General features: G+C 42.7%; 1 protein-coding gene across 2 annotated transcripts; it reads right to left on the bottom strand.

Moving 5' to 3' along the window:
- Positions 1-1,289: 1,289 nt before the first annotated feature.
- On the bottom strand, positions 1,290-15,331 carry EIF3L (eukaryotic translation initiation factor 3 subunit L). 2 transcript variants are annotated; one of them, XM_033161708.1, is made up of 13 exons: positions 15,232-15,331; positions 14,619-14,667; positions 12,691-12,901; positions 11,970-12,049; positions 10,972-11,033; positions 10,479-10,548; positions 9,903-9,976; positions 9,067-9,238; positions 7,337-7,491; positions 5,470-5,640; positions 4,165-4,662; positions 2,790-2,870; positions 1,290-1,512 (listed from the first exon to the last, which is right to left on the bottom strand). In XM_033161708.1, the coding sequence occupies exons 1-13, from the start codon at positions 15,259-15,261 to the stop codon at positions 1,474-1,476; spliced, it is 1,692 nt and encodes a 563-aa protein (XP_033017599.1). In that variant the 5' UTR covers positions 15,262-15,331; the 3' UTR covers positions 1,290-1,473. The 2 variants fall into 2 exon arrangements, with proteins under 2 accessions (XP_033017599.1, XP_033017600.1); XM_033161709.1 differs by lacking the exons at positions 11,970-12,049; positions 14,619-14,667; positions 15,232-15,331 and having other exon boundaries at positions 12,691-12,769.
- Positions 15,332-16,502: the final 1,171 nt, after the last annotated feature.

The following is a 16,502-nucleotide window of genomic DNA, read 5'->3' as shown; positions in this document are numbered from 1 at the left end:
AACCCTCACCAGGAGGCAGAAACTAGGGACAGACAGCTGTGTTCTGTCCAAAACTGCTTTCAAAGCCTTCAAACATCACCCATTCATTACCAAGCCTTATTCCGCAGCCAGGCATGAAAAATGTTTAATAAAAAGGAACAGAGAGCAGATGCAGGTTCTTTGGATGTCAAATTGTGAGAAGGATCCAATTTTGCTCTTCTGTGGCAAACCTCTGAAGTGAGAGATAAATATAGCCCTACTTATAGTTCCCTCAAGCAAATCCTTGGGAGGCTGCAGCATATGCATTAACAGAGCTCATTATAAGATGACTCTTACAAGATGCAAACAAGGTTTCCAACAGGTGCTAACCTCACACTGAGAGGATAGATGAAAGCTATTTGCAGTCAGTTTCACATACTTGCTTCTGCTGGGGAAGGAGTACGACTTGAACAATGTGCTCATGGTTCTTTCAGCACATTGTTCCATCACTGCAATAAGCCTTCCCCAACACCTGTTGCCCTCACTAACACTCTGAAAGCTATCCTGGCATCAGATTCAAATATAAATAAGATAGATTTGTGCAGCTTGATCCCACGCATGAGTACTCTGAGATCAACCCCACGTATGCATGCACAGGACCCCAGCCGCAGGTTCTTTTATTTCATACAAAGGGAAACTGAAAGGCCCATTCAGACCTTCACTGCTGTATTTTCTGCTGTAAAAGACTTCTTTTAAAAAGCACCAGTAAAAACCGTAAGTTTCAGCATGAACTATGCAACACAAGGAAGTCTGAAAACCATTTGATATTATAGATCTCGTAACAATCCACTGTCACAGTGCTTGGCATACATTTACCAAAAGGACACCTAGTGATAGTAACACACCTGAAAGGTAAGCAGTGAATAGCTTGAGATCAGGATAATATTCTCTAGTAAATTGGATTGAACTCACATGACATCCTAGAAATGCCTAGGAGACATATAGCCAAGCCCTTTCTTTCTTTTAACAATATACAGCATGTCAGGTGTCCTTCCTGTTAGGAAACAAAGCAGCAGGGGAAAGGGCAGGTGCAAGGTTTTCATTGTATGTTTCTTAAAAAGAAAAGACAGCATCCACAGATCACTTTTCAAAGTAGTGGACGGCTGTATTAGTGTCCTCATGTGTGCTCTGTCTGTCAGCTATCCCTACACACCTCCCACAGAGTGGAAGTGGGTGCTCTCCACAGGCTAAGTTAAGATATCAAAAGAAGCTAGGAAATTGGCCACCTCCCCCTGAAGGGACAAATGAACTGTAACTCCAGAGACACAAGAGATATTTCACTCATTTAATTAGATTTCTTAGTCCTTTTATATGAGCTCAGCTGTCTGCTATCCAAGTAAAAACTGCAGAGCCCTACAGAAAATTCCAAAATTCTTAGCTCATTCTCTCTCTCCACCCCCCACTTGCCCACTTAACAAAAGAACCAGGCGGTTGGTGACGAGTTCAAGACGACTTTTAAGGTCTTTGGCCCATCTTTTTCAGAGTGCGATTCAGCTGAAAGAGACAGACATCTAATTACAAGAGAATTCTTGGGGGCAGGGTAGAAAACACACACACACACACACACACACACGGTACTATCCAAATTATGCATTGTCCACTCAAGGATTTGGGAACCATGCAAGAATGCCAAGTGCAGACATGGGGAAAATTAACCACTTAGACCCTACCAAGATGGAGAGATTTGAGGTCAGAACACAGAAGAGTTGAACATCAAATAGAAGTTTGCATAACTGCATAAGTTGCAAAGGATTGCAAGGATATTGAGTAATTTAGTATTTAGTAACAGACAGCAAAAGGCTCCCCTAAGCTAACTTGTGGCCCTCCAGTGCTGTTGGACTTTTAATTTCCATCAGCCCAAGCCGGCAGACAGGGATAATCAGAGTTGTAATCCAAAATTCTGGAGGGCCACAGGCTCCCCACCCCTACCCTAGAGTTCATATCGCTTAAGAGATGCTTGCCCAGTCTTAAACAAAATCATGCCCTGTCCATGTTCTTGCAGTTGGGAAGCAGCCAGCCAGACTGAAGTAGGCTGCATAAAACTTGTACCCATGGCTTCAGAATCTTCTTTCAAGGTATTTTTGCTGCATTTTAGAATGCCGAATACTACTCTACTACTATCTCTGCCTCTCCTCCATTCTGTGCTACATATTTCCAGTTCTTTCCCTATTCCCTAACCTAGCAATCTTAAAAAACTCAACACTTAACTTACTGCTCACCTGCAAATCTTGAATTTATCCTTATTCTTACATGTTTAAGTAATGAACACAACAAGTGCCCAGTACAGCAGATGATGCCCATATGTTAACAAGAAGGGCACTCTTCCACCTGTGGTGCTGTGCTCAGTGCTTTTGGTTAACCCAGCTCAAAGTGGCAATTTCCATGTGAGTCAAAACAACACAATGGCCATTTCCCCTTCATAGAGCTTTCATTCCCTCAGGTGGGACTCCTGGTGATGCAGCGCCCTCTGTGGGAGAGCTGGAACAACTACACTATGTTCCCCCTTGCAAGCAGCAGGAGACAGAAGAGGGTGACATTGGGAGAACTCCTTCCACTCACAGATAGATGGCACTGCTGCCATCTACGTTTTCATTTCTGGCATTCATAGTAATGCTGTTTAGATTTCACTCTCTCCTGTACAGAGTGAGACACACATGGACACAGCTCTTCCTCAAACCCTGGCTGAAAGCGTGCAGCTAGGTCACCCCATAAAATTTTGCAAATGATAACATTTTAGTAAGTTTCACCTGTTCAATCAGCAACTAGCTTACCTCTTCAAACTTATGGATCTGGCGGATGAAGAAATCCCCATAGCGGCGAGCAACCTTTGTGTCTGCGATGTGGATCATGTCCTGCCAGGAGATAGGCAACAGTAATGAACAGCCCAGGGGTGCTAACAGGCAACAGCTCCGTATGAAGTTCATTCTAGCCTGGAACTAGGGATATTTTTTTCAGATAGGCTCCTTCTTTACTGAAGGAGTGAGGCCAACATTAACGTCTTCTTGGTGCCAGGTAAGATCTACATCTTTTCCTAGGCATTTGAAATAATCTGATTACTTGGCTATCTTGGTCCATAAACACTGTGATGTTTATTTTTTGTTGATGCATTATTAATTCCAAGCGGCTATCAATGATTTGTTTCTCTCTCTCTCTCTCTCTCTCTCTCTCTCTCTCTCTATATATATATATATATATATATATCCCCCACTTTCTGTAAGTTGCTTACAGACTGTTTTATGATGCCACAAATAAACATAATAATACTCCATACTTATAAAGAAGAAAAGGATAAGCCTGTCAGGTAGTAAGACAGGGTGCTTCAACCAATGCTCTCTCCGTTTAAAACTGTCCTTGTATTCATCCCTCTCCTTAGGAAACTCCACACACACACACACACACACACACACACACAAACTTCAAGCAGATGAGAATGGGAATTGATTTGATGATGGTGTATATCAGATATCAGGATATAGCCCTCCAGATGTTCAAGGGAGCTGGAAGTTGAACAACATCTGGAGAGCCACAGAGTTCCCATCCCTGGTGTATAATCACTAATGTAGATGCCTTGAATCTGATGTATTTGCAGAAGATGAACTAATGGAGAAAACTGGGTAAGGGTAGTTGATTTTTAAAGGTGGGAGTGAATGGAACTCTTTGGGACAAGATTCATAGCTTTGTCCCTTTTAGAATTAAATGGGAGAGGGGGGGGGGACTGATGGTACTGGAAAACAAAGTACCTCCTATGGTAGGTGGCACTATAAATTTTTAAAAAGCATGAATCTATTCTTGGGAGAGCCTCTAACCTCTGCCCTTCCTGGCTTAAACCTCATTTCCACTCCAGGAACTCTGTGTCTACCGCCTTGACACTCTGCAGGAAGCTGGTTTCTACCAAGTTAGACCACTAGTTCATCTACCTCTGTACTGCCTACTCTTAATGGCAGCGAACCCAGGCTTTCAGACAAGAGCTTTTCTCAGCCCTACCTGGAAACCCCAGAGATGGAACAAGAGCCCTTTTGCACGCAAGGCAGATGCTCTACCACTGAGTTATGGTCCTTCCCCACGTCACCTATGCAACCTGACCAACCCGGAAAGCTCCTCGTAAGGGATGGAGAGACATGAACAGACAGGCAGCAATGGACAGACCTTGTCAATGTAGAAGTCCACCTCGGAAGCAGACTGGAACTCGCCATCCAGGGCAGAGATGCCGCTTGTCCAGACCAGGTTCTTCATTTTGTGTTTGAAGACGAGCAACTGGATACGGAACTCCTGCTCTGTCAGGTCCAGGAAGCCAGCTAGCTTGGCAACTGGCATAGTGGTGTAGAGCTTCAGGAAGCTGCGGATGGTAGAAAGCTGGGCCTGCTGCTGGACCTCATCGGCAAAGACCTTCAGCTGCTGCAGGAAAGGCTCCTTGTGGTAGTTGGGGTGAACGTTGTCATAGTTGGGGACCACAGGGGAGAGGAACTTGGGGCAGGCGTAGCTGAAGAGCTCTTCGTACACTTGAGCGTCGCCTTTCTGCATGCGCAGCATCTTGTCCCCGTATTTCTCTCGGAGCTGCAGGTGGATGCTTTCATCGATGCGCATAGGGTACATGGTGAGCGCAATGGCCAGCAGGGCGTGCATCTGCTCGTTTTGTTTGTTGATCTGCAACACAAAGAACGCTCGATAGAAACACTCCGCTCTTTATTTTCAAATTTCCACGTAAGAACTCATGCAGCACAGTGGCCAAAAGTCTGAGTGACAGAAGCCTCCAGTCAAATCTCACCTCTGCTTTGAGTTGACAGGTAACTTTCATGGAGACCAAAACAGAACAGACAGGCACACAGCCTGAACTGCCAGGATTAAACTGAAAGCTGCCATTGGCTATTTCACTACACGGATTCAAGCAATGGAGTCAATCTTACCCTGCATTTCCATAGTAAGGCCTATGTGCCCTTGCAATGGTAAGTGAAGAGTGCCAACTTCAGAAATGCCAATTAGGAGCGCCTTGGGATCATACTCTCTTGGTGGCCTTAGGTAAGCCACTATTTATAGAGATTTCTAGGTGTTATTAATACTTTAAATATGTCTTATCTGTCATATATTTTAAGAAACTAAATTTTGCATGATTGTTCCCAAGATCCAAGTGCACATTTGCATTTATGTTTGGATACAATTGGATGGAGTTTTGAATCCACATGGCACACCGAACCTTTCAAAACTGCACTGATTTTTTTTGGTTTCTTAGAATTTCTGAGCAATGCTGGATTGTGAGGCTGCTAGTATAAAATACACAGAATAAAGTGTATTTTTTTGCAAATTTGTTATTCCTCTCTTCCCCAGGATAGAAATGTAATAAATCAATCTTTTGAGTATCTTCCTTCCAGCTGCAGAATCAACAGCACCAAGAAAAGGCACTCGGAACAGAAGCAACAAGCCAACTGTTTAACACATGGCTTCAGGGCAGCTTACCATCTCATACTTGTAGGTTGTCCTCTGGAACATGCTCTTGGTCCTCTGAATATACAGGAGGATATTTGCAAAGACACGGATGGCATCTTGGTAGCGTCGCATCATGAGGTATGCAAAGCCGACGTAATAATAGGTCGTGACCTGGCACTCTGGCACTCGTGAATACATACTCTGGGAAGGGAAAAGATTCAAGTGAGATGCCTGGAAAAAATAATTTTCAATCTCTACTGAGGACAGCTTTCTTCCAAAGGATATGGTGGAGGGATTCTGCTCAAGTTCCTTATGTTAGAAAGGGGGTCAGTGGTAGTCCTGAAGTGGACAACAGAGCAGCTCCATGCTATCTTTTTAAACCAGGCTTGGGGATTAATATATTATTTATTCCAGTTTTACACTGGGCACGACTGTTGCCTTTCTAATAGGTGTAACATTTTATTTGATTTACTAACAAACCTGAGCAAAATTTACAATTTATTTATTTTTCAGCATGAAAAGGGGGGATGGGGTGTGCCTATTTTCCTGCAGATGTACAAACATTTTCACTTGGCACTTCAAAAGTGCTAAGATCCCATGTTGTGTTCTTAATTCAACGTACTTGGTCACAACGGCTGACAATGCAATTAACACTTTGATACATTTATCTGCTTTTATTGAGACCAGCATGTTTGTGTGTACACAACATGCATGCTTTATTTAGAACCAGATGTTCAAGCATAAGGATTTTTTTTTTTTTTTTTTAAAAAAGAAGATTAAGGAACATGGCATTTGGGAAAGGGTACTGGGGAGAGGGCAGGTAATTCCCGAGGTGGAAAACAGAACTGGCAACAGTGAGAAATGGGCAGGTCATATTTGTAGCTTGCCTTCTTTGAAACATGCTCTTGGTCCTCTGAATGATATTGGAGAAGTACACAAATAGCATCATGGTGCAAAGGATACAACATCCAAGATAACAGGACTCCTAGCACTTAGGTACTTCAGAATATTAACTCAGGGTATGAAAGAAAATGACAAAACAGATGCTTTGAAGGAGATTCTTTGCATATTTTCAAATATACACCTCTAATTTGGAGAGCAAAAAGGGGGTTTTTCAGAAGAGCTGGATTCTCAAAAACCCCAAGTTTTGACTGTGCATAGGACTGAAAATGAAATATTTTTCCACAGTACAGTGGTGCCCCGCTAGACGAAAATAATTCGTCCCGCGAAAATTTTCGTCTAGCGGGGTTTTCGTCTTGCGGAGCGGCAATGGGAGCCGCGCTCCGCAAAACGAAAAAAAAAAAAAGACGAAATTTTTTCGTCTTGCGAGGCAGCCCCATAGACTTTTTCGTCTAGCGGGGCAGCCTCCCGCTAGACGAATGCTTTCGTCTAGCGAGTTTTTCGTCTAGCGAAGCATTCGTCTAGCGGGGTACCACTGTACATTTGTACCTTGAAAGTCGAACGGAATCCGTTTCGAAAGTCTGTTTGACTTCCAAAACTTTTGGAAACCAAAGTGCGGCTTCTGATTGGCTGCAGGAAGTTCCTGCAGCTAATCGGAAGCCACGCCAGATGTCCGGCTTCCAAAAATCGTTCTGATCGTTTGAGAGCCAAAACGTATGACTTCCAAGATGTTTGGCAACCAAAGTACAACTGTACCCTCCATTTACACAAATTAGTTCTACACTCAGCACTTAAATGGGGCAACAGAAATTTATATTTGACACACATGACAGCATAGGAGAGAAGAGCATCCAGAAATCATCATGGTGCACAAACCTCATTGAAATCCAGAGGATTCCTCAGCAACTAAAATGAGTATAATACCCCAGAAGAGAACAGGGATGTTCTATTTTAATGCTCTAGCATCTCGCAGGATTTGAGTCCTGTGCTCCGTTACCTTCTTGTTAAGTTCAATGTTCTCCAGAACCTTGATGGCTTGATAGTAATCTCCCAAGAGTGAATGGAGGCGCAGCAAACCCACAAGACTGAAATAGCCCAACATCTTATAGAGAGAATGGCGGCCATACTCTCCAGCTACACTCTCAGGGTCACCTAGGGGAGGAAAATAGTATTTGCATATTTAATAGGAATTTGAAAGTACCACTGTGCATTCTATAGCAGGACAGGGGAGAAGAGACCAAATGCAACCTTCAACATGTTGTTTTATAATCAACTTGCTCAGACTTTCCATACAGAAATAGTTTATTTGGATTCATCTGTGGCAGTAGAGGCTGGAGCAAGAACTGAAAGTGTTTTAAGAACCCTAACAGGAGTTTGAGAATTTACTAGTTCCACAGACACATTAGAAGAATCAGATCCTCCCGTCTGAACAAACATCCCTATTGTGCACATTAATCTATCCGAAATAAGCACCATCCTCTGGTTTTGTACCTACAGTCACTACTACATCAGTGTACACAATCTGAGTAAAAAAATTCAATTTCAACATATATAAAAATGTAAGAGTAAGGAACAAAGAGCCTGATCTATTTTTATTCAGAAATAAAACCAATGGTTTCAGTTGGGATTACTTTCAAGTAAGTACGCAAAGAATCATGTCAAGAGTGCGAAACCAGTGGGCTTCCAGATGTTGATGGACTAAAAATCCCATTATTCTTGATCACTGACCATGTAAACAAGGTGGATGTAACCAGAGTCCCACAGCATCTGGAGGGGCACAACTTCCCCACCATGAATTACAACCTAAGGCTGCAGCCCTAACCCCACTTACTTGGAAGTAAACCCCATTAAATTAAATTCAATTACTTCTGAGGAGACACAGTTAGGCACTCAGTAAGCTCACTGAACTCAGCAAGACTTACTTCTGAGTAAACCTGCTGAAAACTGCACTATAAATGCATTGGAATGAAAATAATCCATATTATGCAATCTCAAGCATGCAGTTTACCAATTCAACTGAAGTAATTTACCACTAGTAAATTGTTTTTATGAACTGTTGATTGTTTTATGTATATTTGTTTTTCATCTTATTATTTATAGTCTGCTGTTTTTGTTTTTTTTAATGAGTATCTTATACTATTATGTAAACTGCTAAGACTCATGTTTGATTAAAAGACCTACAAAACAAAACAAATATCTTCAAAATGCAGTTTCCTTCCTGGCTAATCTACACACTGGCTAAATCTAAGCATTAGATTTAAGACTATTTAGCTTCATGTAAACAAAGTGAGCAGGATAGAATTAGCTTAACAGGCTTGCGGATTAAACTGTACCTATCACACAGATAAGGAGAGCTATAGCTCAAAGCCTCTCAGTGATAGGATTCTGCAGAAAGAATACTAATAAAGGTATTGGAGGATAAAACCACAACAAATTATGTTACATGTAGAAAACTACACACATACAGAGCTGGTTTTATACAAGTGAGTTTAAACAAAAGAACTTACAGCCTCTACAGGTTTCCAATCAGGCAGGAACTCAAGGAACAAGGCTTTGTTTTATTATTTAATGTATTTACCTGTATATCTTGCCTTTCCTTGATCATGGAAACCAACACATTGTGGTGAATGCATGGTTCTAGGCATGGTTCTTCATGTGCCTTCACACCACAACCTGGACCACTTCTATTCTCTCTCTCTTTAACATACACCTTTGATTCCTTCTTACCTCCACTAGTGTAGACCTCTAGTTGCCGATTGATGTTGGATTTGTCCACCAGGGAATGCAGCACATTGAGAACGCTGTGGACATTCCAGATCTTAGGGTTTGAACGCAAGAAATCAATTTCTTCATCTGACTTCTTGGCTGTCTTGCAGCGGTACTGACTGAAGGACTGGAACTGTGAAGGAATACAGAGAAAACTGGGTCAGTATATATGTTCACCTCCAATAGTTTGTGCATAGAGACAGAATACAAATCCCAACTAAATAAAGGCATTTCCCAGAGCAAGGCTGGAGGGAAGGCAATTTATTAACATGCATACCCAAATAACAGATCTCTAATTAAATAGTATTTTAAATATGAACTTTGAGCAAGAAAAAAACTCCCAGAGGTTTCTTCACCCAGACGTCAAATGACAGCTACAAGAATGGAGAATCGGGGAAAACAGAATGGAAACAAATTCCAACTTTAAGCAACAATCTCACCCAAAGCAGCTAGCAATTTACTTAAGTCATTTTCTGTTCAATATATCCACATTATGTATCAAAGAAAATCAGATTCTAGAAACAGAAAACATGTAAGCCATGTAAGAGTCTGTCCAAGCCTATGTCTGTTTAGAAGTAAGCCTCTTGAGTTCAACAGAACTTACTCCCAGGGAAAATGTATATAAAATTGCAGCTTCAATCGCAGATGTCTCGGAAGTACTAAGAGCCAAGCAAAGTAAGAAGGTACATGATTCTCATTGAGAAGTCCTGAGCCCATATTGCCTGGTGCACACACTTCCAGTTGACTACAGCCAGGTTTCTATTTCTTGTGGCTTTCAAACTTAAAAGCTACCGCACCTGATAGATGAATTCATCTATGATATCCCAGAGCCACTGGTTGGGCAGTTCCAGGGGAGCTGGTCCATCTGCATCTAGAGAAGAACATTCACAAAGAATTTATAGTGCTTAAGAGACTGAAAGAGCAATCCAAACCCCCTGATGTTGTCTGCTGGAGGGAGCAACCTGCATGCACAGAGAGCTTGGCAGATAAAAAGCTACTATGGGTGGTATTCCCACAAGTGGTAGAAAGAATAGTGCTTCACAACGGGACATTCTGGGGTGGAGCAGAGCTGGCTATGGATCCACAGCTTCTCTGTTCCCCCAAGAGGGGCCAAATTTAGGTCCCTAGCTGTACTTGAGGTGACATAGCTAATTGCCCCCATTGCTTTTAGTATGTGTGTGTGGGTGAGGGGGATTAAACATAAAAGAATCTGCTGGACAAAAAAGTTCAGCTAAATAGCCACCAACATTGTTTGGTGTGTGGGTAGGATAGCATTCTATGTTGATTAAACCCGCTCCTGGTATATAAACTATCCCTGTTTTCTCTTTCACAATAAAAGAAAGAAGTTATATATACAGATTCTAGGAACTCACTGAGAATATAGTTGAATAGATTGCAGTAGTTGTAATAGGACTCAAATCTCTGTTCCAAAGATGGACCACCCTGTAATTAAAAGAAGAAGAAGAAGAAGAAGAGTTTGGATTTGATATCCCGCTTTTTACTACCCGAAGGAGTCTCAAAGCGGCTAACATTCTCCTTTCCCTTCCTCCCCCACAACAAACACTCTGTGAGGTGAGTGGGGCTGAGAGACTTCAAAGAAGTGTGACTAGCCCAAGGTCACCCAGCAGCTGCATGTGGAGGAGTGCAGACACGAACCCGGTTCCCCAGATTACGAGTCTGCTGCTCTTAACCACTACACCAAACTGATCAGAGTTGAGATGGTATATAGTTTAGGAGTTAAATTTTCTGGGCTTCAAATACTAGCTGAGCATCTCACCTAATGATAATCCCAAATCAAGACAATCCAGGGATTCAAGGTGGATAAGCAACTGAATAAGTCAATTCACTTTCCATCACAGTACTTACACTGACTTTAGCATAGATGTGTCTATAATACAGCTCCTTGTACAAAATCAGGAAGACGGCATCTTCAAGAAAAAATAGATATATTATCTTATTTGAAAATTTGCATCCTATTTTTTCACCCAATGAATTGATTCAATTTCAAACAGCTTTTGCCAACCCGCTGCTCACCAACTTGGCTGGGGCTGATGGCAGGCGGGTCCCATTGGGGGAAAAGGTGATAATAATGATAATGATAGTAACAATAACAACAACAAATCCAAAATATTTGGAGGACTCCAAGTTGGTGAAGGCTGATACAGAACAACTAAACAAGATCAAAACCACATCTAGATGCATAAACCTTTCCAATCAACAGCAGTAATAAGACAGAAAAGGTGCTGTAGAAACATAACAGAATAAAGCTTGGGGAAATAAAGTATCATGATGAAAAAGAGAGGAAAGTGCTTCTCTCAAAATAACCATCAATTAAAAACTGTCTTCTCTGCACTCAGACATTTATGAAAGAAGCTGCAATACTAAAGGATCTAGACATAATCTAAAGGCTCCTTTGTGACCAAGCAGAACCAAGTTTCTTAGAACCCACACAATGGTGGCCGTAAGTATCTTTTCCTGCCACCTCTCCAATCTTAACTTTTTGCAGTTAAATTAGTGCAGTTGAATTAACTGTCGGCCAATCGGCCATTACAATACAGAATAACTGTATCACAGGTGTCAAACTAAGCATTTCCAAGAATAAGTGGGGGCCCAGGTGAAAATGCAGCACAGAGTAAAGCTTGCTTCAGCTCACTGCAAATGCCCAAACTGTCATGGTTCCATCTTTATTTATTTTTAATAATAGGTTAACTTTTCCAATGTATGACAAAGGCCACAATGAGTCTTTACCTTAAGGAAGTGATAAGAGAACCTGCAGCCCTCCAGAGCTCCATCAGTTCTGGAGGGCCACAAGCTCCCCATTACTTTTACTTATTAAGCTGACCAAGGGAAATGAAAATATTTACCATTTCCAACCTGCGGTGCAATAGCCTCTGCCTCTGGCCATGGTGTGCTTTTAAAGAATCTTTCTGTCAGTTTGGTCCAACTGCAACATACAGAAATGTTTAGTAAATCAAGTGCCTCACTCATCAGTACTAAAAAAAACCAAGACATAACATGGGCAATAGTCATGAAGTCATTGCTGTTGCAACTCACATTACTTTTTCCAATTTTTTTAATCAAGCATATGTAAATATGGATTACTGATTTGCTGTGAGAAAGAAATCTATCTTCTATGGACAGCAATAGCAAGACTTTTCATTTACACATGTTTGTTGGTGAGACCTGAAGGACCCCCTTCAGAATGGAATGAAAAAGTCTTCTTCTGTAAGGGCTATAGCTCTGCAGCACAGAAACCCCCAGGTTCAACCCCAAGCACCTTCGCTTTAAAAGATCCTCAGTATTATGGCTTAGAAAACAATCTGCCAGAGATCTTGGACAGCCACTACCTGAGATGTTTTGCTAGAATAAACAGAACTAGGTTAGTTGCATGACTGGACCAACAGTATAAACCAACTTCCTACACAAACCTCAGCTAACTTCCCAGAATTTATAAACAAGGCAACTGCTCTGCATTTTTGTCCCATCATTCATTCCCTTACAGGTGTTGATGCGAGGGACTCGATGATACCACAAAACATTTATATTTGCAAACTTCATACTTCCCTGAAAAAAACTGAATCTTACCTGTTTTCATAGATGTCTTGGATCTCATAAACCTTCTGATCAATAACATCACTAGATACACGACTGGCCTGAAGCTCATACACTTTCTGGTCAATCAAGTCAGACACAGTCTTGTGAAAGTACTGGATAAAGTTTTTTATCACCTCAGGAATCACTTGATAGGTTTGCTGCTCATACTGTCTTTCATAGGCAAGATCCTGTTTTGGATCTCCTGTGAGACAGAAGAGATGAAAGAATATTAAAACAGAACAGGAAGATGTAGAACAAGGTGGCATTCCAGATTTTGTTGAACTCAAAGCCCCATAATCTCTGCCAATTGTCATGCTAGCTGGGGCTGATGGAAACTGGAGTCAAACAACACATGGAGGGCTACTGTTTCCCACTTTTGATGTAGATTAATAGGAAACAGTTTGCATTCCAACCTTCAAAAGCACTTGGCACTTAGAACCCCATTTCCCTTCATAATTACTTTACATGCTTAGTTTCCAAACATCCATACACATTACATAAAAGAATACTGGAACCCAGGAACAAACAGCAAGATTGTTTTAACCCAAGAAATACTAATAACCATGATGTTTACTAAAAAGAAAAGTTTTAGGTCTCTTAGATATAACTCAAGTTAATCCCCCTCATACCAAATAAAATACGAGAATACAAAATCAGTAAGTTTAATAGTTACTTTGCTCTGTCAAGATTTTCCTATTAATTACTAAAAATGGAAGGAGACAACATTGAGGGTAGCAAAGTAGCAGGAAGAAGGACCCTCATCAAGAACCTCAGGGATGGGAAATTTATGGTGCTCCAGATGTTGGATTACAATTTCCATCAGGGAATTATCCCTAACAATGAGGTAAAGGGACCCCTGACCATTAGGTCCAGTCGCAGATGACCCTGGGGTTCCGGCGCTCATCTCGCTTTATTGGCCAAAGTAGCCGGCATACAACTTCCGGGTCATGTGGCCAGCATGACTAAGCTGTTTCTGGCGAACCAGAGCAGCGCATGGAAACGCCATTTACTTTCCCGCCAGAGCGGTACCTATTTATCTACTGGTACTTGCAGTTTGACGTGCTTTCAAACTGCTAGGGTGGCAGGAGCAGGGACGAGCAACGGGAGCTCACCCCGCCGCGGGGATTCGAAACGCTGAGCTTCTGATCGGCAAGCCCTAGGCGCTGTGGTTTAACCCACAGCGCCACCCACGTCCCTAATCCCTAACAATAGTAAGGGATAATACAAATTTTAATCAGAAAAGTACCTTATCTAATCTTCCCACAGGGGTTGTCAGATTCAACCCAGGAAAAAGTTTGGTTCTTTTTGCCCCAAAACAGAAAATTCCAAACAATGTTGTAGAATTCTGATGCAGCACTTGGTGCTGGTAAAATTCTCTTAGCAACTTTTGTACAGCACCCCCTTCTTTTATTAAGTATCAGCTCTGGCCTGTGCATATCCCACAATGTCCCGGCCTAATGTACCATGAAAACATCTTGTGTAGCACATCAACTTTGTCAGCATGCATTGGGAGTGGGCAAGGTCCATGTGTTTTCTTGGTACTCCAGGCCTAGGGGGGAGCCTCATTCCATATGGCTACTTTTTTTTCAAAAGCAGCACCCTGTTTGTACATTTTCATTTTGGCACCAAGTGAAGACATATATCTGTCTACTCAGGCTTTTTAGATTTTTAAGAAAGGAGTGGGTGGTGGGTTAACCTTCTCCTCTGTTTGTTTGTTTCTAGTCTAGTGTTTCCTGGTGTTTAAAAAAAGTCCCGGATTTTGGTTGTTGTACTACAGCCTGAGATGAGAGAATAACAAAAACATTCTAAAAATGTGGGGGGGGGGGTTAACCCCAAAAGATCTTACAATTTAGCATCAGTACCGATGAAGAGCAGACCGCCATATTTTTAACAAATAAAATAAGAATGAAAGGGCTCACCTGTGTGCATATCATACTCCCCTGGATAAGTATAGGGGTCATATGAGCCCTGAAAACAGAGAAAGACCAGAATATCAACACACCTGGCCAGTGCCGGATTTACGTATAAGCTAAACAAGGTATAAATTGGGGCCTAACTCCCTTGGGGGCCCCCCAAAAAAATTAAAGGGAAAAAACCTGGATGTACATTTCTAAAATATAAGATAAAAACAAATAAAATAAAACCTACATACAGCAACAATGTTTTGTGTTGTGTATGGACCTATTAGGTCCATAAATTCCCATATAGCATATATTCAACACAAAAAACAGCGACAATTTGTTGTTGACAAAGGACAGCTAGACATATAAAGGGCCCCATTACCTTCAGTAACTTAGGGCCTCATCAGACCTAAATCCAGCCCTGCACCCGACACACCCATAAGATGCTTTGCCCTTTCCCTACTCAGATGCTGACTACCAGCTAACCAGAAGGCGACACACCACGGCCTCGCCTTCCTGGGGCTGCTTGGCCGCCCGACAAAAACCACCCTCGCCGCCTCCCAAGGCCGGCGAGTTATTTCCACCCGCCGACCAAGACCCCGGGTTGGGAGTGAGCAGGCGAGGCCGGTACCTCTTCGTAATCCTCCGCCGGGTAGGACATAGCGAGGCTTTCGGAGCGAAGGCAAAAGCAACGCACACTTTCAGGGAGGAAGCGTTGCAGCAGAGAAAGCACTCCGGTCAGCAACCCGCGCTACTTCCGGTGCCGCCCGGAAACCGTCGGCGGAAGTACTCCGGGTGTTCGTCGAGTATTGGCTATGGTAGGAACGGAAACGCAAGTGGTTCGTTTGAAGCGAGGTTTAACGCGGGTCGTTGTGGGGCAGCACGACTGAAGATGAGCCCCGCTGGCGCATACTGGCGGGGTATAAGCGCTTGGCATGGGCCGATGACTGAACGGGAGGGGTTAAAAAAAGAATGAGGAGAGTGCTGTTGGAAAAGACCGAAAGGCGCATTTAGCGCGGCATCCTATTCCCGACGGCCACCAGCCAGATCGAGGAAGCCTGGTGAGAAACATCTCGTGTTTCTCACAAGGTATCAGACATTTAGAGGTACACTGTCTCTGAAGCTGGAGGCTCCATCGACTTGTCGTAAATATGGCCATAAATTTACTCATCCAGCATAGATTTGGCCCATCCCCATTTAAAGCCATCTAATCCAGGGGTACTTTGGCCACCTCATGAGAAGAGAAGACTCCCTGGAAAAGACCCTGATGTTGGGAAAGATGGAGGGCACAAGGAGAAGGGGACGACAGAGGATGAGATGGTTGGACAGTGTTCTCGAAGCGACTAGCATGAGTTTGGCCAAACTGCGGGAGGCAGTGGAGGATAGGGGTGCCTGGCGTGCTCTGGTCCATGGGGTCACGAAGAGTCGGACACGACTGAACAACAATCCAGGGGTTATAAAACAGGCAAACGATGCTGTCCAATTATGGATCGGTGCAATGTCGTAGGATCCTAGTTGTCACTCCGACTTTTCAGTAGTGCCATTCACGCAGGGCAATTAGAAAAAATGGACTGAAATTGATTTGGATCACCATTGGCTGTTGCAGCTGTCAATCTTCCCCTTGGTTTGTTGTCATTTTGGGAGCGAGTGAGTGAATGCCTCTCACGTAAAGGAAATCGCTGGTTGTGCAGCGCCGTCCCGGCCTAGTCAAAATAGTTCTCTGATCAAACTTCTGGTTTCCAATGGCAGCTGGCAAGATCCGCCATGTGCGGGACAAGAGCAGTATAAATGCGAAAGAAGAGAGTCCCGTAACATCTTAAGTACCGGTAATTTATTAATTACCTCATGTCAAATATATTATCAAGGTGCCGAGTTAACATAGTTACTGCTCTAGAAAGGAAA

Source organism: Lacerta agilis, chromosome 10, assembly GCF_009819535.1.
Source record: "Lacerta agilis isolate rLacAgi1 chromosome 10, rLacAgi1.pri, whole genome shotgun sequence".
In the NCBI taxonomy this organism is placed as follows: Eukaryota; Metazoa; Chordata; class Lepidosauria; order Squamata; family Lacertidae; genus Lacerta; species Lacerta agilis.
This window is presented reverse-complemented; position numbering and strand designations above follow the sequence as displayed.